The following is a 26,169-nucleotide window of genomic DNA, read 5'->3' on the forward strand; positions in this document are numbered from 1 at the left end:
ACTAGTTTGGGCTCCTTTTGTCTGAATTACTGCAGCAATGCGGAGTCGATCCGTCTGTGGCACTGCTGTTATGAGAGCCCAGGTTGCTCTGATAGTGGCCTTCAGCTCTTCTGCATTGTTGGGTCAGGAGAGTTTGCTGACCAATTAGGGTCATTAAACCAGCTACTGGTTGCTCTGGCACTGTGTGCAGGTGCCAAGTCTTGTTGGAAAATGAAATCGGCATCGCCATAAAGTTGGTAAGCAGCAGGAAGCATGAAGTGCTCTAAAACTTCCTGGTATACGGCTGCGATGACCTTGGACCTCAGGAAACACAGTAGTCCAATACCAGCAGATGACATGGAACCCCAAACCATCACTGACTGTGGAAACTTTACACTGGACCTCAAACAATGTGGATTGTGTGGCTTTCCTCTCTTCCTCCAGACTCTGGGCCCCTGATTTCCAAAGGAAATACAAAATTGACCACTCTGCAGTCATTTTTGTCTTTAGCCCAGGCAAGACACTTTTGACGCTGTCTGTTGTTCAAGAGTGGCTTGACACAAGGAATACGACAGCTCAAACCCATGTCTTGCATACGTCAATGCATAGTGGTTCTTGAAGAACTGACTCCAGCTGCAGTCCACTCATTGTGAATGTCCCCCACATTTTTGAATGGGTTTTGTTTCACAATCCTCTCCAGGATGCGGTCTTCCCTATTGCTTGTGCACTTTTTTCAACCACATCTTTTCCTTCCCTTCACCTCTCTATTAATGTGCTTGGACACAGAGCCCTGTGAACAGCCAGCCTCTTTTGCGATGACGTTTTGTGTCTTGCCCTCTTGTGCAAGGGGTCAATGGTCGTCTTTTGGACAACTGTCAAGTCAGCAGTCTTTCCCATGATTGTGTAACCTACAGAACTAGACTGAGAGACCATTTAAAGGCATTTGCAGGTGTTTTGAGTTAATTAGCTGATTAGAGTGTGGCTTTAGGTGTCTTCAATATTGAAACTTTTCACAATATTCTAATTTGGGATTTTGTCAGTTATAATTCGCAAAGTTAAAAGAAATAAATATTTGATGTATATCAGTCTGTGTGTAATAAATGAATATAATATACAAGTTTCACTTTTTGACTGGAATTAGTCAAATACATTTTTGGATGGCCATAGGTCTGTTGACAGCGCTATAAATGCAGTCCATTTACCATTTTCACTAGCCTGACGTGGTCATACTCAATTCTAGTCAGAATATGAGTCTGAAGCCGCTCCATTGGGCTGTGATTATGAGGCGTGTTTCAACCGAACCAGGAAAGACATCAATTGGATAGACCTTTGTAGGTCTATCCAATTGATGTCTTTATAAAGTTCGGTTGAAACACGCCTCATAATTGCAGCCCAATGGAGCAAACCAATCAGAGCAACGAAGCGACGCATTGTCAAATGTCAACAGACAGAGCTCAAATGCACTGTGTTGCCAAGTCCGCGTTTTTTTCCGTGGTTATGTAACTATGTCCAAGGGTTGAAGCGACTATTATGTGATATATAGACCCATAAGTGCGAATTTTCGCAGGCAACCATGCCAAAATAACACACATTTTACCCCCCAAACACCATTTTTCCCACGGAGAACCCCACGAGAAGCTAGTAGTTGGCGGGTTTTGTTGTAAAAACTTGGCAACCCTGTCTGCACACGCGCTGGAATAAACAATCTTTGCCGGTGTTGTAAAAAAATAAAATAATTTAATGATACACAGAGTACTTACCCAACATGATCATCATCTTTGAGAGAAATTATGAAGGTGAATGCATATACAAACAAGCTCTCCGTTTTGGATTCGAGTAAATATAATCCAAGCCCCTTTGATGACATGCATGATTATGTTACTGTTTATCATCTGTCCGTCATCGTCTAAAGCCCGTCCTGATGATTTCATTGGTCCGAACAGTTTCTGTTCGGAGATAATTACTCCTCTATGGAGCAATGCCAGACCGAATTGCCAGACCTAAAAATGTTGTGGGCGGGGCTAAATTCGGCTGGCATCCAGGCTACATTTTCACCATATTAACATCAAATTTACAAGGGTATTTTCTCTATTCAGACCTTCTAAAATTATCTTCCACAATAAAATGTATGCACTTCTTTGTAGGGAAGTATCTATCAAGAATAAAAAATTCAACATAAATAGTAACTTCTTCCCAAATCTTCCAAACCCCTCTGGAGAGTGACTCCTTAAAACCATTCACAAACATTCAGAACACGTTTTTCTATTCCAATGTGCTACTTTTCCATCGTTTTTCTATGTAAACGTCGCGTGCTAGACAGACGTGTTTGACTGTTGCACTTGCGAATTTTGCAGCTTTTTGGACGTGCACCGCGTTTTTAAGACACCATGTCAAGTTAAAAGACTTTCAGCTTTTACATACAGCGTTGCTCATCAATTATAAGTTATACATAATAAGTATACATACGTAACTTATAAAACTTATACTGAACCACTTTGATGATAGACTTAGGCATGCTTAGGCATTTCAGAGTTACCAAATTGCTGTGCGACAAGCTGTCCAGTTATGTTATCCCATTGCAAAGTCATGTGACTTTTTTATGTGTATCGAGGACTTTATTAAGTACACGGGTTTCCATCATAGTTCATGGTCATGGTTTTTCCTAATTTTATGCACATTTTTTGAATGTGTGTGCATCTTGGCTTTTCCATCCAACCTTTTATATCCCAAAATGCACATAAAAATTGGTAGAAGGAAACATTGCTAATGTCTTGTTCTAATTTCTAGTCATGGGTTTCTTTGTCTCTGCTTTGCCTGTGTTCTAATCTAGTTAATGATTATACTGCTTTCACATGCTCTCTTAATTATCGTAAATACGAGTTGCCTATAAAATTGCACATTAATGCCCTCCCATTTCAAAATTTGTATGCGATGAGCTCGTAATCACAATTGAAGAATTGGGAATTATCAAATTTACGATAGCACGTGAAGGTGGCATTAATTTTCATGGTTTATGATTAGTGTCTCACCTGTTCCCTGTTCTGGTAATGACATTATCCCTGTGTATTTAAGCCTTCAGTTTTCTCAGTTCTGTGTTTCTTGTTAATGGTTATAACTTATGTGTAGTGTTATAGCGCTTTGTGTTTATCAAAATCTATTTCTATTGTTCGTTCTATATCATGCTGTTACAAATGGCCTGTTTGTTTTAGGTGGGTTTTTGCGTGTTTTGGTTCTGTTTCTGTTGTTTTTGTTCTGCTAGTTCTCGCTTAGTATAGTAAGTTGCATAGTAGTTTCTGATAATGTTCGTCACCTGCCTGTAGTTGAGTTGCTTATCTTGTTTCCTGCTTCACCCATGTATACAGTATATAGCCCTTGAGTCTGATTTCATCCTTATAGTTGTCCGTTCTCTTCAGTATTTTAATGGTTGTTCTGTTCCTGTTGCAAGTAGTTTTGTTATCTTCGATTTTGTTATTAAAAATGTAACTGCTGCACTTAAATCCTGTTTTTTATCCTTTTTTTTCGACCATTTGGTGACAGATGCATCATTCTTGTGGATTTACTACATGATCACTCTGACAGTTACTTGTATCTATATTTTATTTTATTTAAGGTGCTTGTTTTCACTGTTCCTGTAATGTAAATGCATTCCAATTATCTGGAAATCAATATAAGCCACCCCTATGTAGAATCCCACAAAAGCGTTGTGGTAGATTTGCTTCATATTCTATGCTTCACTCGTATTTGTATGTGGTTTATAAATCGGATTCTTATAGTCAGCCGAAAGCCACATCCTGCCTCATTTTATACCTAGCCATGCTTGCAAGCAAAGGTATCAGTCTGACTGCAGGGTTTCTCAGATGTGGGACTCCCTTAAAGAGTGCTGATTACAGCAGACGGCAACGGAAAGAGGTTACCTCTAAAGCAGGGTAATGTAAGTTACCTCTGTACATGTGTCTTTGTGCATGTGATAGTGTGGTGATTTAGATTTTTCTTTGTTGAAGAGACCCCCCAAAAAACAAAACAGTATCATTTAAAGATTTATTCACCCAAAAATCAAGCATAGTGTTATTTCTGGCACGTTATGTTAGTCAAGCTCGCATCAGTTAATTGTCGGCTGATCACGTCTACCTATTAGCATATGATGTCTATCACAGCTTACACATATAAGACTTGATCGCTTTAAATGATGAACAGGTTGTTTGTATGCTTTTATTCACATTTAAACGTTGATCAGTCAACATAAACAGAAGCTCAACTGAACCAGCTTGACGAGCGAGAACAAACCTCATTGGTCTTAAGCTCAAACGTACTGCGTAACACAAATATGAAACTCATTGGTTCTTGCGGAAGCTCAAGTGTGCTGCGTAACACAAAAATTAAACTCATTGGTTCTTGCGGAAGCTCAAGCGTGCTGCGTAACACACGAGAATGAACCTCATTGGTTTTTGTGGAAGCTCAAGCGTGCTGCGTAACACACGAGAATGAACCTCATTGGTTTTTGTGGAAGCTCAAGCGTGCTGCGTAACACACGAGAATGAACCTCATTGGTTCTTGCGGAAGCTCAAGCGTGCTGCGTAACACACGAGAATGAACCTCATTGGTTCTTGCTGAACTTCAAGTGTGTTGCATAACACATGAAAATTAACCTCATTGGTTCTTGCGGAAGCTCAAACATGCTGCGTAACACACACAAATGAATGTCATTGGTTCTTGCAGAAGCTCAAACGTGATGCGTAACGTGATAATGAACCTCACTGATTTATGTGGAAGCTCAAATGTGCAATTGAATCCAAATGATAAATCTTGAATAATCTCTTTTACTTTTTTTCCCTTTAAAAACATTCTCAGTTTCACCCACAATATTATTGATATTTTTTTCTTATATTCAGTGAACATTGAAGGGGGGGGTGAAATGCTGTTTCATGCATAATGAGCTTTTTACACTGTTAAAGACTTGGATTCCCATCCTAAACATAGACAAAGTTTCAAAAACTAATGTTGGACGTTTGATGGAGTATTTCTGTGTCAAAAATACTCCTTCCAGTTTCACACAAGTTTCTGAGAGTTTTTTCCGAGTATGGGTCCGCTTGACGTCGATAGAGTGGAAGGTCCTTGTATGGGCCGTACGGGCTCTTCTCCCGGTCGGGTGCGCATGCGTAACTAGAGCGAGAGAGGAAATGCACGCCCATAAACACTCTCTCAGGTGCAGATCCAGTCGTCCGTGAACACTTATGTCGTTATAGTCCGCGCCGCGCTCCACTTTATTCCTATGGGTGACATCAAGCGACTTCAACGCTTCAGCACAGCATTCCGGGAAGGCAGCGCTGCATTTGAACCGATTTGAACGCAGAAATGACGGGAAGCTTCACAACATCGCTTCAGTCGCGTCGCAAAGTGGATTTCCACGGTCACTGCTGTCAGGACTTCACCAATCATACCAAAGAAGTGTGTTTTTGACGGAGCGGTCCCCGTGATAAAGGTTCAGTCCTGCTTTGGAAGCAGCCGGTGAGTAAAAATAACATTACACTAGTCCAGTGTTTCTCAAACTTTTTCTGCCATTCCCCACTTTGGAGGTAGGGAAGGGCTCCGAGCCCCACCTGTCACCCCACCTATCACCCCAACAAAATGGTAATTATCTAGGCTTTAAGGTTTCCTGTTAACATTTATTTTATTAACATCACATTTTAACCTTAAATGTGTCAAGTTAGTTTAATATTTTAGAGTTTTTTAAGGCAACGTTATTTTAGAACTTTTCACCTTTATGTTTCCATGGCAACACGTCATGTTTATCACGTGACTCACCACAACCGAAATAGCGCTGTATGACAGATTTATCGCTTTTAGTACGTTTTTTCTTTTTTATTCAAAATATTGACTTGCTTACCATTTTATCAACTATCTAATAATCCAATTGTTAATGTGTTTTGCCATTTAAAAACCTTTATAAATGATCTTATCTTGATTTTGGTCTATAATGTAAGATGGGCGCTGCAGCATTTGCTTTGAACAAATGCACTGTCAATCGGATTTACAGCACGTATATTCATCAGTTTCTCCTGGAGTAAGTAAGTGACCGCTGAACTGGGAGAAGAATCGAGTAAACTTTATATAGTTACTTACACTATGTGTATCTGATATGAATAAATAATGTGGAATTCAAAGCAATTTTTTTCCTACCTTTGTAGCACTTTGAGATTTTCTATAAAATGTAATAAATAAAATGTATTATTTATTATTGTTATGTCAGCAAGTTATATTTGAATGGATTGTTATTGCTGCTTCCATAGACACCAGTGTGTATTCCACAAACTCTAAATGTATTATTTTACTAGTACTTATGTGTATTTAAATGCTACCTATTAAATTAAACCTAAAATAAACATTATGAGGTTGAAAACACTTCATGATGTTGTCAAGAGCTGAGCGCGTCCGCATCTGGCTCAGCGCCAGCCAAAGCGCGAAATCTGGCAGAATCTGGCAATTATGTCACGTCACTAAACATTCTAAATCCCATCCCATATGTGGTACCGTACTCTCAGGGGCACAGAAATAAAAATCTCATGCGGGACCGCTCAAAAGGTTAAGAGAGATGGGCAAAACATTTTTACAAATTTCCTCCCGTTTGTCGCGCCCCACTTGTCATGTCTCTATTCCCCACCAGTGGGGCGCGCCCCACACTTTGAGAAACGCTGCACTAGTCTGACGTGCAAAACCGTTTTGCTTGCTACTGCTAAGGTTTAGTCGCATACAATAGTCCATAAACCGAATCATGTCCTCATAAACTGCGAGTAAACACACACAAATGTTGACAGGCCACTAAATACAGTACATACCACAGAGACGGACATCCTGCTGTTGCTGTTTCTCCTGTTCAATTTATTTCAGCCTCTGAATCTGATTCTGGATCATATATGTATTAGCTAAATCCGATCAATAGCCATGAGTTTCTCCACGCTTGAGGATGTCACCGCTTTGTTCGCGATCGTCATTCTTTAGCTCCGCCCACACGATACGCCTCCAGGCGCTCGGTTTTTTCCGGAAAGACTCGGTACAGCCTATATTTCTTTTATAAATATAATAAAACTAAAGACTTTTCGGAGATATGAAGGATGCAATACTACTCTATAGGTACTCAAGATTGACATGAGATTGACTGAAACTGAGTGTTTCACCCCCCCCCCCTTTAAATGAAAGAATATTACTAATAATTTAATATTTGTATATTATTTGTATATTTGTTTTAAGTTAAATTTGAATATTTTATTAATAGTACTGTTGAAATGAATGTGAATTTTTGACATTAACATATTGTTCATTAATTCAGTAGATTAATTTGAATTTATATGAATGTTAAAAATGTGTTAGTCGATATAAATGCTGTAAAAGTATTGATTCTTGTCATCGTTTTAATTTTTAATAATAAATTTTATCCATGACCTCTATTAAAAAACAAATTTCAAGCCACTTTTGCTGTCGAGCCCTACTGGTTGGGTTGTGGGGTTCATGTTAAATATTTTTCCTAATTAGCTCCACCTATTCCCTGTGTCCTCTTCACTTCTGCATGGAGGTTCGCCACCGACGGGGAGGGGTTAATGGTTTTAGGAGTTGCCGCCCACTCAACAGCCTATTTCCATCATTCCCCCTCCCACTTCCTCTCTCCTCCACCCGCACTCAGCATCAGTCACTCAGGGAGGGGATGGAGGGCAGACCGTAGTGTATGGTGGGGGAGCACTGTGCCTCTGCTTCTGCAGCATGCAGCAGGCCTTGTAAAGAGAGAAGGAGATCGAGAAAGAGAGAGAGCTGCCGTTACCGCTGTCTGACATTTGCACGCCCAGAGGAGGCAAGGCGGAGGAGGAGAGGAAGAGTGCAGAAAGGAAAGGAAAGAATATTTTCTGAGTAGGTTTAAGAGCCTTTGGAACTGGGAACTGAGACGGTAAATATTTCCTCCTCTCATTTCTCCTTTTGCTGCAATTCTCCGTTTCTCTCACTTTCCTCTGCCTGCAGCTTGGCTGTGGGGATTCCAGTGTGTGTTTCTGCATGAAGAGCTGTGCAGCATAGTAAATCTCTCTCTCTCTCTCTCTCTCTCTCTCTCTCTCTCTCTCTCTCTCTCTCTCTCTCTCTCTCTCTCTCTCTCTCTCTCTATCTCTGTATACATGCTCATAGCTGGGTATTACCCCAGTTCATGCATTATGTATTTTCATGCTTTTAGACGCATAATGAAGAATGATGCAAGAACGCAAGTTTGTCGTTCTTGTGTGATTCTTCTGAAGCATGTTATCTGATCAGGGCTACATTTATGTAATAAAAAGCCACCTGCTCTTAAATGTGCACATCTAGATGCATTCAATAGCTTTTCTGTATTTCTGTGAATTAAGGCAGCAGGTCAGAGATTTTCTAAACTGTGATCTGTGTTTTATTCTTTCTTTAAGTTGTCCTGGGTCAGACTTTTCAGGCAGCCAGCGGTCTCACTGCATCTCGTCGGTTGTCATGGTTACAGCAAATCCCGCGCCTTAGCTGAGTGACACACGCTGTTCAATAGTTATTGACTTATTTAAAAATATCCCATGCCCTGTGTTCTCCTTCTGGTCCTTTTACGGACATGGTCCTTCAATCCACTCAGACAGTCATGTGAGTGAATACATTATTTACTATTTGTAAGAATATGTCAGTAAGCACATTGGCCAGCAGTACCTTTTACAGCGGATGTTATTACATGCATAGTTAGAGCAAGACCCATAATTGTCTTTCTAAATTTATGTCATTAGAATTGCATTGTATATTCCCTTTGGGAATGTAAATCTTAATGTAAAGTCCTCCGTCTTTGTCTTAATTAAGTGGCCCTTCACTTTAGGACATATGTAAGAGTTATCATGGAAAAAAGAGCTTTCTAAGACATTAAGCTACTGTAGATTTAAACTCACTCAGGATGTTCTGTATGCCTGGAGTCTGAGCCAGATTTATCACTGTTTCTTTTTTTAGGATAGTGGGGAAACAGGCTTAAATGACGGTACTCTAATACTCTTGCCATCATGGAGTGATCCAAAGTGCCTTATTTCTAGTGAGAATACACAGTCAATAGTTGTAGAATTAAGAATTGAGAAAGCAGTCAATCATTTTGTCCGTTAAAACTCAACTTTGAGAATCACAGTGACATATTTTTAAAAAAAAAATCGTATAAATATCTTTTTTCATGCCTTAAAATAGCTTGAAGGCAAGTCTACATCCTTGCTTCGTTTGATATACGCGGAACAATAAATATGCAAACTAGTCCCCACCTCCACTCAATCACAACAGCTCGGACTACCTGATCCACTCGGCCAACCGCAGTAAAGGCTACACAATGGCAAGTGAAAATAATAGTTTATTTCAGCCATACAGTCAAACCAAAAATTATTTTTATATACCAGGTTACATTTTTAAATTATAATAGATACATTTTTGTACTACGGTGCAGGACACTATAGTTAATTTTTGTAAGTGAGGATAGCAAAATAAAGTAAACTGTAAAATATCATACCCAAAAATACTTCATATAGTGGACTACAAGTAAAATGTGTAAAAAGATTTGGGACCAAAACTATTCAGACACTTTGACCTGACCATGTTTTCTTAAGTGTTTTTTCTTTAATTGCTAGTGCAATCTGCTAAGCACCGTCAGTTTATACTGTAATAGTATCATATTGACAAAGCAGATTTGGTAAACGCTTCAGTGCGTATTTGTGTTTGCTCTCTGGAGAACGTCAAATGTTTCTTTTTATAACCTGTTTTTGCAGCAGTGAGCAATCTAGCCACACAGACATGTTTGTTGATCTCTTAAACCCAGGGGCCAATCAATTTTGTTCTGCAAGTTTGTGAATCCTCTCATTAACAAAGTGTAGATACAATGTAAATAAGATATTCATTGTGCAATGTACGACTTTGTTGATTATAATGGATCTTTGTGAGATTGCAAACTGAAACGAGTGACAATTTTTAAGTGATATTTAAAGGAACGGCCTTTGGACGCTTTCTAGGCTTTATATAATTAATTCAGAATTTGAATAAAAGTTTGCGCATGTCAATAAATTATATGATTTAGCCTTTGGCTTGACTTTATTATCAAAGAGCTAATAATGTTACACAAGCCATGTTCGCTATTTCAGACTCAGACAGCTGCCTAAATAATAGCATCCCTAGAAATAATGATAGCACGTTGACGGGATTAGTTGCATATTTGTGACGGTAGGAATTAAGGGAGTTTTACACTGTGTTTTTGAGTCTTTAGATTACTGCAGTTTTAAAGAGAATACTAAGCAATGGTGTTAACTTATGATTTTGCACATGGTTTGTCTTAAAGCATATTAAAAATACAACATAGACATATAAACGAGGTTAAAATCTTGATTTTTCACCACAGGGGGGTCTTTAAGAGAAATGGTCTTTAAGGCTTTTGGGTAAATGCCTGAAATAAGGTCTGTGATTAACAAGCTAAATATATTTCCATCTTGTATTCAACTGCAGAAAAAAACATCCGTAATACATTTATTATAATGTTTTCAGAAGATATTTTTAAGAACTGTTTTTGCCTATACAATGAAAGTCAGTGGAGTCAAAAACAACATTGAACCCAAATTACCTTTATAGTATGGACAAAAGACGTTCTCAAAAAAATATATTTAAATTTTTCTGTGAACTATTCCTTTAAAAGTTTCCCGTCAGGGCCTTAGCAAGCTAAAACCACAGATTCACTGATAACCAATTCAGAGGCTTCTTGGCACCAAGAGCCTCGGGATGGCTGGATGCTGAGCCAAGAATGAATCAATCACCATGTTGACATCCTAAACACTGTAGCATCATTATCACACCCCATGCATATATCTCTAGGGTTCAAAGTTGGAAGCTTCCACCACTGCATATGTAAGTGTCATGAGAAAGATGGGGCGATTAGAACCAAACAATTAAGTCTCTCTGCAGCATTTGACATTGAGCTCTCTGAGATTGACGTTTATTTCCTTTCTTTAACCTTTTCTATTAAGGTAGTCGACTAAATGACACTGCTGCTTCTAGTGGACACTGGAAATACTAATAATTTTTTTTTCGCTTTTATATATATTTACAAAGGCTATGTCCAAATTACTGTCATGGTAATGTTGCATTTTAAAAAGATTTTAATAAGTCGTTGTAAAAGTCTTTGAGTTTTAGCTCAAAGTACCCTGTAACTAGCCTGACGTGGTCATACTCAATTCTAGTCAGAATATGAGTCTGAAGCCGCTCCATTGGGCTGTGATATGGGCTGTGTTTCAACCGAACCAGGAAAGACATCAATTTGATAGACCTACAACCAATCAGAGCAACGAAGGAATGCATTGTCAAATGTCAACAGACAGAGCTCAACTGCACTGTGTTGCCAAGTCCGCATTTTTCCCCCCGCGGGTTGTCTTCTATGTCCGCAGGTTGAAGCAACTATTATGTGATATATAGACCCATGAGTGCGAATTTTAGCAGGCAACCTTGCCAAAATAACACACATTTTACCCCAAACGCCAATTTTCCCCCGGAGAACCCCCCGAGAAGCTATTGTTTTATTGCTAGTAGTTGGCGGGTTTTGTTGTAAAAACTTGGCAACCCTGTCTGTACGCGCGCTGGAATCAGGCTGGAATACACGATCTTTGCTGGTGTTGTAAAAAAATAAAAAATAATTTAATGATACACAGAGTACTTACCCAACATGATCATCATTTCTGAGAGAAATTGTGAAGGTGAATGCATATACAAACAAGCTCTCCGTTTAGGATTCGAAAAAATATAATCCAAGCCCCTTTGATGACGTGATGATTACGTTACCGTTGATTATCAGTCCGTCATCGTCTAAAGCCCGCCCTGATGAGTTCATTGGTCCGAACAGTTTCTGTTTGGGGATAATTACTCCTCTATGGAGCAAGGCCAAACCGAACTGCCCGACCTAAAAATCTTGTAGGCGAGGCTAAGTTCGGCTGGCATCCAGGCTACCCTGTAACATAAAGGGGTGATGAATTCAGAAATCGACTTTCCCTTGAGCTTTTGATATATAAAAGGTCATGGTAATATAAGATTATCCTGTAAGTGTCAGAGCTGAAAACTTCCTTGTTTGTCAAAGAAAAGCTTTTATAGACACCAGGCCCAGAACACGATCGTGTGCGCATCTTTACGTCATCACACGACGAAACACCGCCTCTGCAGCATAATAAGCACGTGTAATTCAGTAGCCCCGCCCACTGACTCATGGAGGTGTTCAGATCACATTAGTCAGCAGCAATAAACATTCCGAAGAAGATGACAAGATATTGCGCTATTCCTGGTTGTGGAAGAACAGTCGAGTTACAGTCATAAGCTTCCTTCGGATTGTAATATTAGGAATGGTAATCCAAAGGGTAATCAATGTGCCAATAAAACATGGTTACTACACTTTAACTATAATAAAACCCTGGTTATTTTTTGTAAGGGGAGGGACAATACTAGTATGAAATTTGACACTGGTTTAAAGGGCAAACATTTAGAATTAAACTAAATGTCTACTAGCTGACGCTGATTAAGTGAGTGCTTAAGTACAATGATCATAAATCAAGACTAGCACTTTGCATACACAGTATATGACCTTTTTTTCTGCACTCAATATGGGATTTGTTTGATTAATAGATACAATTTTCCATTTTAACATATAAGACAGACATAGAAACTGATAAAGCCATTGATGTAGGTAATGGAGAGCATAATGGTATCTTTTAACGATAGGGCAGATGGAAAGGTGAAACCCGAGATCCTTCCCATAAAGATGCACTTCCTCCCGACCGAGATACAGCCTACCACGTCATAAGGATTCCTTTCAGGGTTTACTGTTACACATGATCCATTTTGTATTTTCACAGTCTCGGATGGTTTTCCAAGTAAAGGGAGTTTGATTTACCCTGTGAGTTTAACGGCGAATTGTGAATGAGTGCCAAATAGGTTGCTTGTTCTCACGGTTAACATGCTACCTGGATGAGTAGGTTTCTATAGCAACTACAGAGCCCCCTCCCCCACTGTAAGACGCACACGAGCACGCAATGCGTAACGCTTTGACTGCTCTCTCCGACTTACCGGAGGTGATGCTGTCATTTTGCCAGTCTGGCAGTGTGAGGATTTACCATACAGTGTTAATAGCTCAGATAAATGATCAGCGTTTTCTCATTCATCTCATTTAATGGGAGGTGTTGTCTTGTTATAACGGAGTTGGTTTGGGTGAAAAAGCCCCCAGTTTAGCAAAGCTCAGCTGTGTAACATGTTGACACAGATGAAATGGTTGTTACTTCCACATCACTAGGTTTGAGCTCCCAGCTGTTCCTTCTCTGCCACAGTCTCAAGAGCCCTAATGCATCACTGCTTTAAAACGCCCATCGTTAGGCGTCGAACACTCTCTTACACATCCAGAGCTTTCTTTCTGGAACACCAAGATACATTCTTTGTGCTAAATGCCCTATCTGACACTCTTCTTAAAGTATTAGTGCCCTCGAATGTATGTACTGGGATCTAGTATATATCTGCTGAGCATCAGGAGAGCTCATCTTATGTTGTTTTAAATGTTTCAGAACATTCCTACATGTTCAAGAACTCTTTAAATGAGCATTAAATGGAACATAGACTTTAGTCAGGATAGACATCATGTTAATAGCTGAATTGTGTGTAATATCTGCTCCAACATATTAAATATTGTTTTCAAATGCATTTCCTAAATGTTTTATTGTAAAATAAAATTAGACATGGCCCATTTGAATATAATGAGTAAATATGACATTGTCTGGAAGCTGCTTCAGTGCATTAATTTTTTGTTAAATGGCAATCTGATCATCTTATATAGTATTCTGTCATAAAATATGCATTTCAGTTAAATCAGTTATTATTGGTCAGTTGTCACATCCCTTCATTCTTGTTCTTCATCCTTTAGGAGTCAGAGGTCAACGATCGAAGGAAAAGGTGCCAGATCCTTGAGAGAGAAGTGAAGAACAAGGCTTTAGCATGTAAGACTTTGGTGAGTACAAACTATGCAATGCATAATGTCGTGGCTGATAATGTCAGAAACTATCTGTTCTCTCCTGTTAAACTTCTTAACCATAAACCACAACTGGCACTGATCTGCACACTTTAAAGATTGTTCTAGTTGTTTTCCGGGAATGCCTGTCCTTGCTAAAGCTTTCAATGCTTTCAACAAAGCACAACCAATCCTGGTGCTCAAGAGCACCACTGTCTTTGCTAGTCTCTTCTCTTTTTCAAAGATTCTTCTCTGTTTCAGACAAGTTTTCTGAACCCTCCAATCTTCAATTAACAGCCCACTGGAGGTAAAATATTTTTATTTTATTTTTTATTTAACTTTTTATTTTATTTGGAAAGGTTACTGCTATATTTTACAAACCGATTCCAAAAAAGTTGGGACACTATACAAATTTTGAATAAAAAAGAATGCAATAATTTACAAATCTCATGAACATATATTTTATTCACAATAGAATATAGATAAAACATCAAATGTTGAAAGTGAAACATTTTGAAATGTCATGCTAAACATTGGCTTATTTTGGATTTCATAAGAGCTACACATTCCCAAAAAGTTGGGACAGGTAGCAATAAGTTAAATCTGCATATAAGAAACAGCTGGAGGACCGATTTGCAACTTATTAGGACAGTTGGCAACATGATTGAGTATAAAAAGAGTCTCTCAGAGTGTCAGTGTCTCTCAGAACTCAAGATGGGCAGAGGATCACCAATTCCTCCAATGCTGCAGTGAAACATAGTGGAGCGATATCAAAAAGAAGTTTCTCAAAAAAAGAAAAATTGCTAAGAAAAATTTGCTAAGAGTTTGAAATTATATTCATCTACAGTGCATAATATCATCCAAATATTCAGAGAATCTGGAACAATCTCTGTGCTTAAGGGTCAAGGCTGAAAAACCTAAATGAAGGATCTAGGTACTGAAATGGCCAGCCTGCAGTCCAGATCTTTCACTTATAAGAAACATTTCACACATCATAAAGAGGAAGATGCGACAAAGAAGACCTAAGACAGTTGAGCAACTAGAAGCCTGTATTAGACAAGAATGGTACAACTTTCCTATTCCTAAACTTGAGCAACTTGTTTCCTCAATCTTAGACACTTGCAGACTGTTATAAAAAGAAGATGGGATGCCACACAGTGGTAAACATGGCCTTGTCCCAACTTGAGATGTTTTGATGCCATGAAATTTAAAATCTACTTATTTTTCCCTTAAAATTATGCATTTTCTCAGTTTAACTTTTGATATGTCAGCTATGTTGTATTCTGAATAAAATATTGAAATTTGAAACTTCCACATTCGTGCATTCTGTTTTTATTCACAATTTGTTCAGTGTCCCAACTTTTTTGAAATCGAGTTTGTATATTTTGACTCTTTTATTGAATATATAAATATATTTTTTAATGATTATGAATTAACGTTATTATTTATTAATGGATTAATACACCCCTAATATTCAGGCTCAAAGCATTGCCCTTCAAAAACGTCCGGTTGAGCTGCAGATGTTAAAGCCATGGAGGAAGCCAGTGATCTTGAATATTTAGTTTTACATATGTAAAGGGCACATAATATATCCAGCATCTCCCTACTGTTTGTATAAATGAAGCTACCGCACACCACCTAATTAGTGGAGATCCAGTGGGTGTTTATTGGTAAAGCACAGGAATAGCATGTCTGATCTTACACCACATGCTCCTTGGTGGCAAATGCTCAAATGTGCTTTCAAGATTCCCTGAAAAACATCTTTATTATTTTATGTCAACTGTGTTGGTTTGATAATGCTGCTCAAAACCCTTGTGTTGCAATCAAAGTAGCACTGCGACGCAAGTCTAACAGTTGATTTACTCTAATAATTTTTATGAGCTCAGGGGCGTTAATTAGCATGCTCCGTGAGAAGCGTCTTTTGCGACTTGTAGAGATGACATGTCAAGAGGTCACAGAGATAGTCGCTCTAAATAACAAACTGCTGTCTGATAGGATCAAATCTGTCTAATGAGCATTTTTCCATCATTGCGTGCCAAATATCTAAACTGCCTTATTTGTTTATTGCGGTATATACATCAGTGCAGTGACAGCATTCTGACAGGCTAAGGGAGGATGCGCTCTCCCTCCCGACCTCCTGTACCTATCATGGAAACCACCTGCTCTCAGCGGGAAAGGAGCCTGAGCTTTCACAGCAGGATCAGAGGCTAAGATTTCTGTTTGTTGCAGGTACAGACTGGAGATGTCACCTAAGATTGGCAGAGCTGCCACTATAAGATGCATGTTAAAAAATTAAATGTGTTTGGCTAAATGAAATGTGCACACAACAAACTCCTTTTTAGTAAGATTGAGTGAGTGTATAGTGAGCCAGTGCCAGTACCCTGGTAGAGCAATAGATATTTGGGTAGTTGATATTAAATACTTTTGAGTAGTTCACATGCTGTACTCCATCTAAAACATTTTTAAACACAATTATTTTGGCACTTTCTACAAATATGATATATTTGTCTAAAGCATTTAGTGCATATTTTTCTATGTAAGCACTGTTAGATGTTGGATAAGCAAATGAAATTAACCTAGCATGACAAATACATAATCTCAGTTCGACATGATCCCAGAGTCTCTGTTTCTCCTGTTAATACTGTATGTCTGTGGTTGTATAACAACACCCACGCACCCCATATACATCCACAATGCTGCAGTGCTTGGCTATGTAAAGAGCCTCATCTCAGTGAATGTTTTGGAAGGATGAGCAAAGCTTTTCTGAGCAGCTGCGAAACCAGGGGCCAAACTGGAGGGTGGGGATCGGGCATCCGTGTCTGCTTGAATTAGTCCATTCTTGTGGCACGCTTTCGCTCTCGCTCTCTTCCCAAGACCGCCTCCTTTTTTGCCATTCTGCTTCTTGATCCATCCGTATGGAAATCTGAAGCAGAGTTCCTGGGTATGAAACGTGCTGCTGCTTTAATTCACACCCCTGTGAGAGTTTCAGTTGATAATCCCATGGTAGTCTAATCTTTGCTACATTAAAGCTGTGTTTAATCAGCTGTGACTGCGCAGTGAACATAGCTGCACATTTTTTATATTAGTTTTCAATGTGCAGCCAGTTCAGTGGTCTCTTAAAGGTCCCTTGAGCAGAGGTTAAGGACTGTCCTTTCATATGAGGTAATAGAACATGATGGCTGAAATGTTCCCAAATGTATATGCGGATATGCTACACATGATCTCATGGGAGGTCTGTGGTGGTCACCGTTTGCAGGCATTGGAGTGTGTGCTGCCCTTGTGTGCAGTAGCTGTCATGTCTGGGGTGACACTGTGGTTGACAGACAGGGCTTCTGACAAGGAAGTTCAAATGTTCCTCTAGTTGCTGTTGAGCAAACCTGCCACCTGATATACTGTGACGTGAGCCAGCCAGGAAGAGACAGGATGCTGAGTCAGAGACGCTCACAGAGTTCAGAGTTTGAAAACTTCCTAGATATGCTGTGTCCAGATACAAGCTAACTGTTCAGATGTGAGAAGATTTGTCTTTCTTTTCTCTTTCTACTTTTTTTTTCTCTAAACATTGATTGTTTTACATTTAAAATGTTATCCTAGCTTAATACACAGAGAGATCTTTAAGTAAGCTATCTTTAGGTTGATTCGCTTATAAAGTGAAAATTGGTAGCTTTCAAAATATTTAGGTTTGTGGATCCAGCTCAGAATGTTGGCTCAGTGTTGTGACATTGGGGTGTGGCTATCAGTTCAACTATCTGACCAATAGCAGAGAGTGGGAGTGTTTGGGAAACTTGTTTGAAAGCACTTATTATTTTTGCAGATTCATGTAGTGATGAACCTTGTAAAATTATACACTTCAAAAACTGCATAAATTACCTTAATCTAATTAAAAGGTAATTACCAACTGATTGAATTCTGGTCTGTGGCAATTGCTGCATGGTGCCATTCTCCATGAGGTGTTGATTAATTTTTCATACACACTGTGTTAGATGTTTTGAGATTTATATGTTTTTTTTAAACAGTCAGTTATGGGTTACAAAATGAGCACCCATCTTCAGTCTCTACAGTCTAAAGAGATTTGTGTTTTATCACAGAGAGGGCATCAGCCAGTGTTTATCAGTCATGTATATGCATCCTGTTGTCTGCAAGGATGTATACATTGATCTTTCTTTCCTTTGGGTGAAATGGCCAGATGTCTTGGTCCAAAATTGTATTTCTCTGCAGTTGCTATTCTCGTTGATACAGATAGATAGATAGATTTTGTGAGACAAAATGTACGGAATGAGCTGACTCCTTTTTCCTTTTTTCTCTTGACAGAAGAATGAGCTTCAGGATGCTTTGTTGGAGAGAAAACGGCTCAATCGTGAGCTGCTTAGTCACATCCTGAAGGCTGCACAGCACGAGAAGGTAAGAGATGGTCAACATCACGCTCCAGTCGAGCTTATCAGATCAATGGCTGCTCATTACACGGCTCTTCTAAGAACATGTGCCCGAAGGGCTCTTCTCTGCATCTCATCGGAACTATTGATCTTATCGTGTCCCTGTCTGGTCAATATATCCACCTTGTTTGTTTTGACCAGATTTATCTCAATGAAACTGAATAGGGTTTTGCCTGTATACATTTATTATGGTTTGAAATCAGCTTCGATAATGTCACAAAAGTGTCCACATTCAAATCAGAGGTCATCATAAAGTAAAAAACGAAAACTCTGTCATAATGTGAAGTAAATCCTGTGACACCAGAATAAGGGGTATCAATGCGAGTAGTGAATCTGCTGAGGAGTGGATATCGTACTAACACAAGACCGCTGAGAGTGGCAGTCCGTGGCACTCATTGTGTTAATAGTGTCAATTTCACCAGTGCTTTTTGCCAAGCTGACGGGCCATGGTTTGGCAGTCTCTCTGTGAATAATCCACAGACTGCTCCTCTCCTCTAACAGCAAAAAGGGGCCATCTGTCACAACCCCAGACAAGCGTCTGAGATAAAATGTCTTCTGTTTAATCAGGTAGTGTTGTCCACTCCCATTCCCATTCTCTCAATGATCAAAGGCTCATTTCCCAGCATTCAGCGGTGCTAACAAGGCAGAAGAGAGTAGGTAAATAACCCCAAGTGGGACGGGTCAGTTTGTCACACGCTTCAGGCACCAGGCGCAATCTCATATACCGATCTTAGATCGATACGAGATGCGAATCAACCTCCCCATTTCTCTGAGCCTGACCGGATGAAATGTGTCCTAATAAATGAGACAGGGTATGGGCGTGTGCCAGCCACAAGTGTATGATATATTGAGTGGTAAATTTTGTTTGGTGGATGGGGCTCTTGTTTTAATGTGTCCTGAGTCGACCCTCTTCTGCACTCATAGGGTGATTGGTTGTTTTTCTGAGCTCTGCTAGCATCGTGAGTCAATGTAAAAATCAAACACATTTCTGAACGCTGATATCTTTATTTTTAGAACTGTTGCCTTAGATACAAATCACCTGAATTTTTATTGCTCAGCGCCCAGTGCCACAGCATTATGTTTCAAGCCTCAAAGAATCACTGCACCTTTTATGAGAGTGAAAAAAGCTACTCAAATAATCTATCAGAAAGATTAATTCTGTTTCGTAAAAAAAGTGCTCATTGTACAATATGCTCTCACAGTCTATTGTAAAATGCATCCAAGCACTGATGCAGAGTCAGGCGTTTTGCTTCCCTTTGTTGTGGCCATCATTAAATGTCCAACAGCTGAAGTCTGGCCAAGGTTCCTCTGTTAGCTCTGCTTTTTAATGTTTAAGTGACAGTATTGTAAGTTTAGCTGGACTTAGTGTTACTTTAGATAGTTCATGTATCCTCATCTTCTCCCCAACTCTTTCACTCTGTAGGTGAAGTCAGACTATGATCAGCTCAGAAAGGCTTTTTGTTGTTTGAGTCAAGAGAGAGACTTGGCCAGGCAGGAGAAGGCTCAGCTCCAAGACAAACTGGAGAACCTTGAGCGAGTTCTGAAGGTAAGATCATTGTTGGATATTGAGCAGTCGATCGATTACTGATTCAAGTCCAACCAGGATCAAATTCTCCTTGCACATGTCTTTTAATATGCACTTCAAACTTTAATATTAAGAATATTTTAGAAGAGTGTAGAGATTGCTTTGGCTTGCACTGACCAAAATACTGTAAACTGAATGTTTATTATGTAATTAAAGTCCCCTTTCCCCATGACAGCTTTATTCACAACTAGTAAACCAATCGGTCTTGTTTAAGAGCATCTTTCCTATGCTTTTATAGGAAAAAACGAGACCAGTTGAGATAATGATGTTTCATTTATTGGACTTGTTTCTGCCGGCATCATGTTGTTGACTTATTGTTCAATGAAAAGTGTTCCTGCACTAAGTTGTCGGCTAATTGATTGTTTATGTCATGAATCTCGAGAGGAAAAAAGCTCTTATAACAAGAAATTGACTGCTCATCTTTAACAGGAGAAATATGTATCGTGTCTACCGTTCTTATTTTTGACTATGTGATAAATGAGGCAAGATGAGACAAATAAGTTGAGCAGAAAACGGTTTTCTGCAAAATGTCCAGATTCCAGATGTTGTCTGAAGATCTCTCTCTTGATCCTCAAAAATGTTTAATCATTCCAGGCAAAGCAGCAGGACTGTAATCAAAGATTTTCTTTTAAAGGGTACATAAAACACTGTTTCTCTCAATATCATGTTAATATTAAGTACCTGTAGTATTGGATCCTTCATATCTCCAAAGAGCCTTTAGTTTTATCAGATTTATAAAGGTCGTTGATTTTGTGGTCTAAAAACAAAATGACAGCTGCTGGCGGCTTCTGTAAGCCGACTGAAGCTCGTTGATGGGCGTGCTCTTGCTCTGGTCTATGTGCACACACTCATCCAGGAGAAGTGCCCATATAAGCAATTCCGCTCTTTATGACATCATACAGTTCCATACTAAAAAAAAACTCAAATTGGACATAATTGCTATAGGAGGAACTCATTTTTTTTAAAACTTTGGCCATGTTTCAGAATGCATGAAATAGCATTAGACACCCCCTTTCTAATTAACCAACTGATGTCACATGTGTGGAATACTGTGATGATGTTTTTATATAAAAATAGCTGAATTTCCATCTGAAATGTTTCAATTGAACTGTGCACTGAGCAAATCATCTATTTTAAATCTTAAGCACTTAATATGATAGCATAGTTCCACCCAAAAATTATAATTCTGTCACCATTTACTGAGCCTCATGACATAACAGACCCGCGTAACATACCTAGTGAAAACTACAAATACTGTATACACACACACACACACACACACGTTTGTTTTTGTGACATATGGAGACATTCGTAATGGTTTTTATACCGTACAAACCGTATTTTCTATCCCCCTACACTGTCCCTGCCCCTAAACCTACCCATCACAGGAAACATTCTGCATTTTTAGATGCTTTCTAAAAAAACTCATCCTGTATGATTTATAAGCATTTTGAAAGGTGGGGACATGGCCAATGTCCTCATATTTCACCCTCTCCTTGTAATACCTATGTCATACCCATGTCATTATACATATTTGTGTTCTCATATGTCACAAAAACATGCCCCCCCCCACACACACAAACAAACACAAACAAACATAAACACACATTTATATACTTAAAGGGTTAGTTCACCCAAAAATGAAATTGATGTGATTAATGACTCACCTTAATGTTGTTCCACACCCGCAAGACCTCCGTTCATCTTCAGAACACTGTTTAAGAGATATATATATATAGTCCGAGCATATGAAAGTCTATGCACACTATACTGTCCATGTCCAGAAAGGGAATAAAAACATCATCACAGTAGTCCACACATGTGACAACAGTTGGTTAATTAGAATCTCTTGAAGCATTGAAAATACATTTTGGTCCAAAAATAACAAAAACTACGACTTTATTCAGCATTGTGTTCTCTTCCACGTTTGTTTTCAAACCTCAAATAAAGATTCAAACGGTCATGAATCAGCGGATTGATTCATGATTCGGATCGCGTTTCAAACTGCCAAACTGCTGAACTCACGTGACATTGGCGATCCGAATCATGAATCAATACGCTGATTCCTGACCGTTTGAATCTTTATTTGAGGTTTGAAAACAAATATATATATTTTTTGGACTAAAATATATTTTTGATGCTTCTAGAGATTCTAATTAACCAACTGATGTCACATATGGACTACTGTGATGATGGTTTTATTCCCTTTCTGGACATGGACAGTATAGTGTGCATACACTTATACGCTATCGGACTAAATATAAAATATCTTAAACTGTGTTCTAAAGATGAACGGAGGTCTTACGGGTGTGGAACGACATTAGGGTGACTCATTAATGACATAAATTTAATTTTTTGGTGAACTAACCCTTTAATATAAATACCCTGCAATTGTACTAAATTGGAACAACTAATTTAATGTGCTTTAGTAATCCAGAAATAGTACAACAAACGATATACTCAAGTATATTTGATTTAATTATAATATTTATGAGTAAGTCTCAAGTGAATGTCAGTAAATATGTTAATGCATTTGTAGTGTATTTAGTATGAAATAAATGTATTTTAAATACATTTAGTATAGGTTTTTTTCCACTAGGGATAAAACAGTGTTTTTCCATTTTAAATTATGGCCAGTCAATCTTCAAAATATATTCTTTGTGGGGGTTTTTTTGCAGAAGAAGGAAAGTTGTTCATGTTTGGAACGACATGGGTTTGAGCCAATGATCACATGATTTTAATTTTTGGGTGAACTATCCCTCTAGCATATGTTGATATGACTCATGCTTTTATGTTTTCTACTTTATTAAATGTTCATTTGCACATTTTCAAAATATGTTGAGTCATTTTCTGTCCTCTGAAGCTCTTTTGCTGCTCCTAATTTAGTGATTATGCAAAGCATTGAGTTGAATAGGCAAGTGAGTTCGCAAGGTGTGTGTCACCAAAGAAAAGAGGCTTTAATTCTCCTGAAAGGATAGAGATGGGGACAGTGAGAGGAAAGAGGAGAAAAGATGGATCTTAGACATTATAAGCTTAAGCTTTTAAGCCTCACAACACATCTGATATGATTTAGTCATATTCCTGTCCAGTTTAACTTCATCTCGATTCTTGTATAAAGGAAAAAGAAATTTGAACCCAAATGGTCTATTACAGTAGTCACTGTGTTTTGTTTCTTTTTATTCATCAGTTTTTATTATCGGTTTGCTGCATTTTCACAGAACATGTTGTATTTACCAAGTGCTTCCCGTCAATGGCTGTTAGTGTCATCGCTCACTGTCACTTTTGCGCTTAATGTGTCTGTTAAAGCGCATGTGTTGTTATTCATGATGTTGTTTCCCAGATCTTTGTCCAGAGACTGAAAACAGCAGGTCAGAACAGTGATTCATTGTTTTGTTCTACAAAATATATGTTTAAAACAGCAAGGATTTCTACAAACATGTGACAAACACATCCTTATTCTAACACAATCCTCTTTCTCTTTCTGTTTTTCTTTTACTCAGCATATGCGAGAGGCTGCGGATCGGCGGCAGCAACTGGAGGCAGAGCATGAGCAGGCCCTGGCGTTCCTCAACTCCAGACAGCAGGAGATCAGCCTTCTGCAGAAGGTAAGAACCTTTACAATTTGCATCTAAAAGGGAAACTCCTACAAAAATAACACTGTCCATTCCTTTTCAGCACTAATTTTTCAAAAAAGAGGGGTTGCGCTGGCACAAGCTGTTAGTTAATCCAGCCGTAAATGTCTTTACTGTTACTTTAGATCAATTTCAATGTTCAATTTATTAATAAATTTAACATTGCTCATATAATGGTACTCGTATAATCATATAACTCCAACCATTGTTCGTATAATGCATGTCAATGGGGTCTAATTCAAATTAGACCCCATTGACATGCATTATACGAGCAACGGTTGGAGTTAAAAATCTTAATTTGTGTATTAATACAACAAAAGTTTACCACAGTGCTGTAAGGGACAAGACAAAATAATCGTAAAATCACATTCAAATTCTATAACATTACAGCACAGTCACAAATAAAGCCTTAAAATCAATGGGGGGAAAGATACGGTTAACACTGATAATGCAACACTCATGTATGTCTCTGCCATATGAGACCATTCCCAAAGCCAACGCTGCTCGGCTGCTGAACATTACTACTCTTTTCAATACTTTTCAAGGTTCTTCTGTGACACAAAGAGTTTAATTTTAGAGATTAGTCTCAATTGAAAAAAAACTAATTTGAACAACTTTAAACATTTATCTATTTATAAAATTATAATCGCAAACTATACCTATTTTTTTTTACCTGATGTATCCTAAATGGGGACAGTGCACCCAAGTCAATTTTGGAAGTATCAACAGGCTCAGAATGGCCAAATAAAATCATTTCTGGTTTTGATTAATTTAGACAAAGAAAATTGAAATCCCCCATCAATTGTATCATATTTCTTATGTCCAATAAGAATGCAGCTAGTTCTGAAATACAGTCCTTGTTTGGCCCTGGTGGTCAATAAATAACAGCATAAAGGACATGTGTCTTTGATTGAATTACAAAAGCTTGGAGTTCAAAGCTTGAAAACTGCTCAAACATAAGCAAAGTACAAATAAAATTGAATACATTGTTGCTATATAAAAAAATACATTTCTTCAAAAAAAAAAAACTGTGCTGATTAAAAAGTTTTGAATGGTACTATATATAAACTAGTGTTGTCACGATACCAAAATGATGACTTCGATACGATACCACACTAAAATACCTTGATAATTGAATAATAGTTCAATTTAGAATAAGAGTTTACTAATGCCAAAATCGTATTTCATGATAGGAGTAATCTATAATATTTATTAAATGTAATTTTATAATTTCAATATAGATATTTAATTTAATGTTATATTTGTTTTTAAAAATAAGCAAAAATGCAAATTTCGACCATTCAAACCCAATAATCCACAAAAAAGAACTGAAGTCGCAATCACATGGTGTCCGAGTGAAACGGTAGAAGCAGAGCTCTGCACACACACGTCCTCCTCCTGCTGTCACACATCCACGCAAATGAAGAAATACTGCTCTTATTAGAGTGCTGTCCATCTTAATGTACTGTTAATATAATGTAATATCTTACCATTTTTAATAGCAGGGTATCGCCATACTTTTCTAGTTATAAGAACTCTTTTCTATCGTGCAACACGAATATAAACTATATAGATAATTTCAATACTTGTTGTGAAAATAGTTTTTCACTAATTACAGCCATTTCCAACAAAACCAGCCTTTTTTCTATTAATAAAGTTATGCAGAAGAGTGAAAATAAATATTGCATACATTTAGCCATAGCAAAACAGTCAGTTTTAACAGTCAGCCATTTAATCCAAAAATGTTTTGTCCACAGCACAGATCATGCCAACAACTTATTCATTTGTAATTTATTATACCCAAGGATTAACATGACATACTTCCTTTCCAGTCTTTCTACAGAAGTTGACGTAAAGAAAATATTCTCCGGATGTGGAAGCAGTGGATATTCTGGCTTAGTAGGGCTGGATAAAATCAGTGAAAATACTTGATAGGATCATGGCTGCTTTCCTTTGTGTCTGTGGCCTTTCAGGAAGGAGCACCGACAGGCAAACAAAGCAATTAGAGCCGACAGCAGACACCGCATCAGTGCAGATCCCTGGGGAGGGCTTCAACAGAGCTTTCACCTCACTAACATACACACCACAGACATATATGCACAAATGACTTGCTGATACAACTTGCATGGCAATCATAGCTTGTCTATGTATCTCTCAATTTCCTGCTTGCCTACAAACAAACCGTTTTCACTGTAATTTTACTCACTTTTGAATAACTGCTGTAAAGTCTGACTCACATTTTTGCCCTTCAGATACTAAATTTCCCCTCTGGGATAAATAAATCTGTCAAAAATTTAAATAGCTTTTCCAAACAAATCTTGGCAAATCTTTCTGAATCAATTTGAGATTATAATATCCTACTGACTTTGCAGTTACTTTCTGAGGTTTGAGTTTGTCAGGTTTTAAGCAAATGGAATCACATTTTCACTGCTAAACTAAATGCACTATCTCTTATTCTCAGGTTCAAGTTGAAACTGAGAAAGAGCGTGAGGAAGTGGTGCACCTGCTAGAGGTAAAATA

General features: G+C 38.3%; 1 protein-coding gene across 16 annotated transcripts in view; it reads left to right on the forward strand.

Moving 5' to 3' along the window:
* rimbp2a (RIMS binding protein 2a) overlaps positions 1–26,169 on the forward strand; it is an 80,339-nt gene that overhangs the window by 23,528 nt on the left and 30,642 nt on the right. For 7 of the 16 annotated variants that reach the window (XM_067422882.1, XM_067422879.1, XM_067422881.1 and 4 more), the window contains exons 4-8: positions 13,919–14,002; positions 18,311–18,400; positions 19,856–19,978; positions 23,518–23,622; positions 26,111–26,161. In XM_067422882.1, the coding sequence (XP_067278983.1) occupies positions 13,919–14,002; positions 18,311–18,400; positions 19,856–19,978; positions 23,518–23,622; positions 26,111–26,161 (453 nt within the window). Of the gene's footprint in view, positions 1–7,669; positions 7,913–8,408; positions 8,608–13,918; positions 14,003–14,263; positions 14,310–16,084; positions 16,232–18,310; positions 18,401–19,855; positions 19,979–23,517; positions 23,623–26,110; positions 26,162–26,169 lie in introns of those variants that run through there. The other 9 variants (XM_067422892.1, XM_067422891.1, XM_067422889.1 and 6 more) reach the window with 9 other exon arrangements.

This window comes from Pseudorasbora parva, chromosome 18 (genome assembly GCF_024679245.1).
Source record: "Pseudorasbora parva isolate DD20220531a chromosome 18, ASM2467924v1, whole genome shotgun sequence".
Taxonomy (NCBI): Eukaryota; Metazoa; Chordata; class Actinopteri; order Cypriniformes; family Gobionidae; genus Pseudorasbora; species Pseudorasbora parva.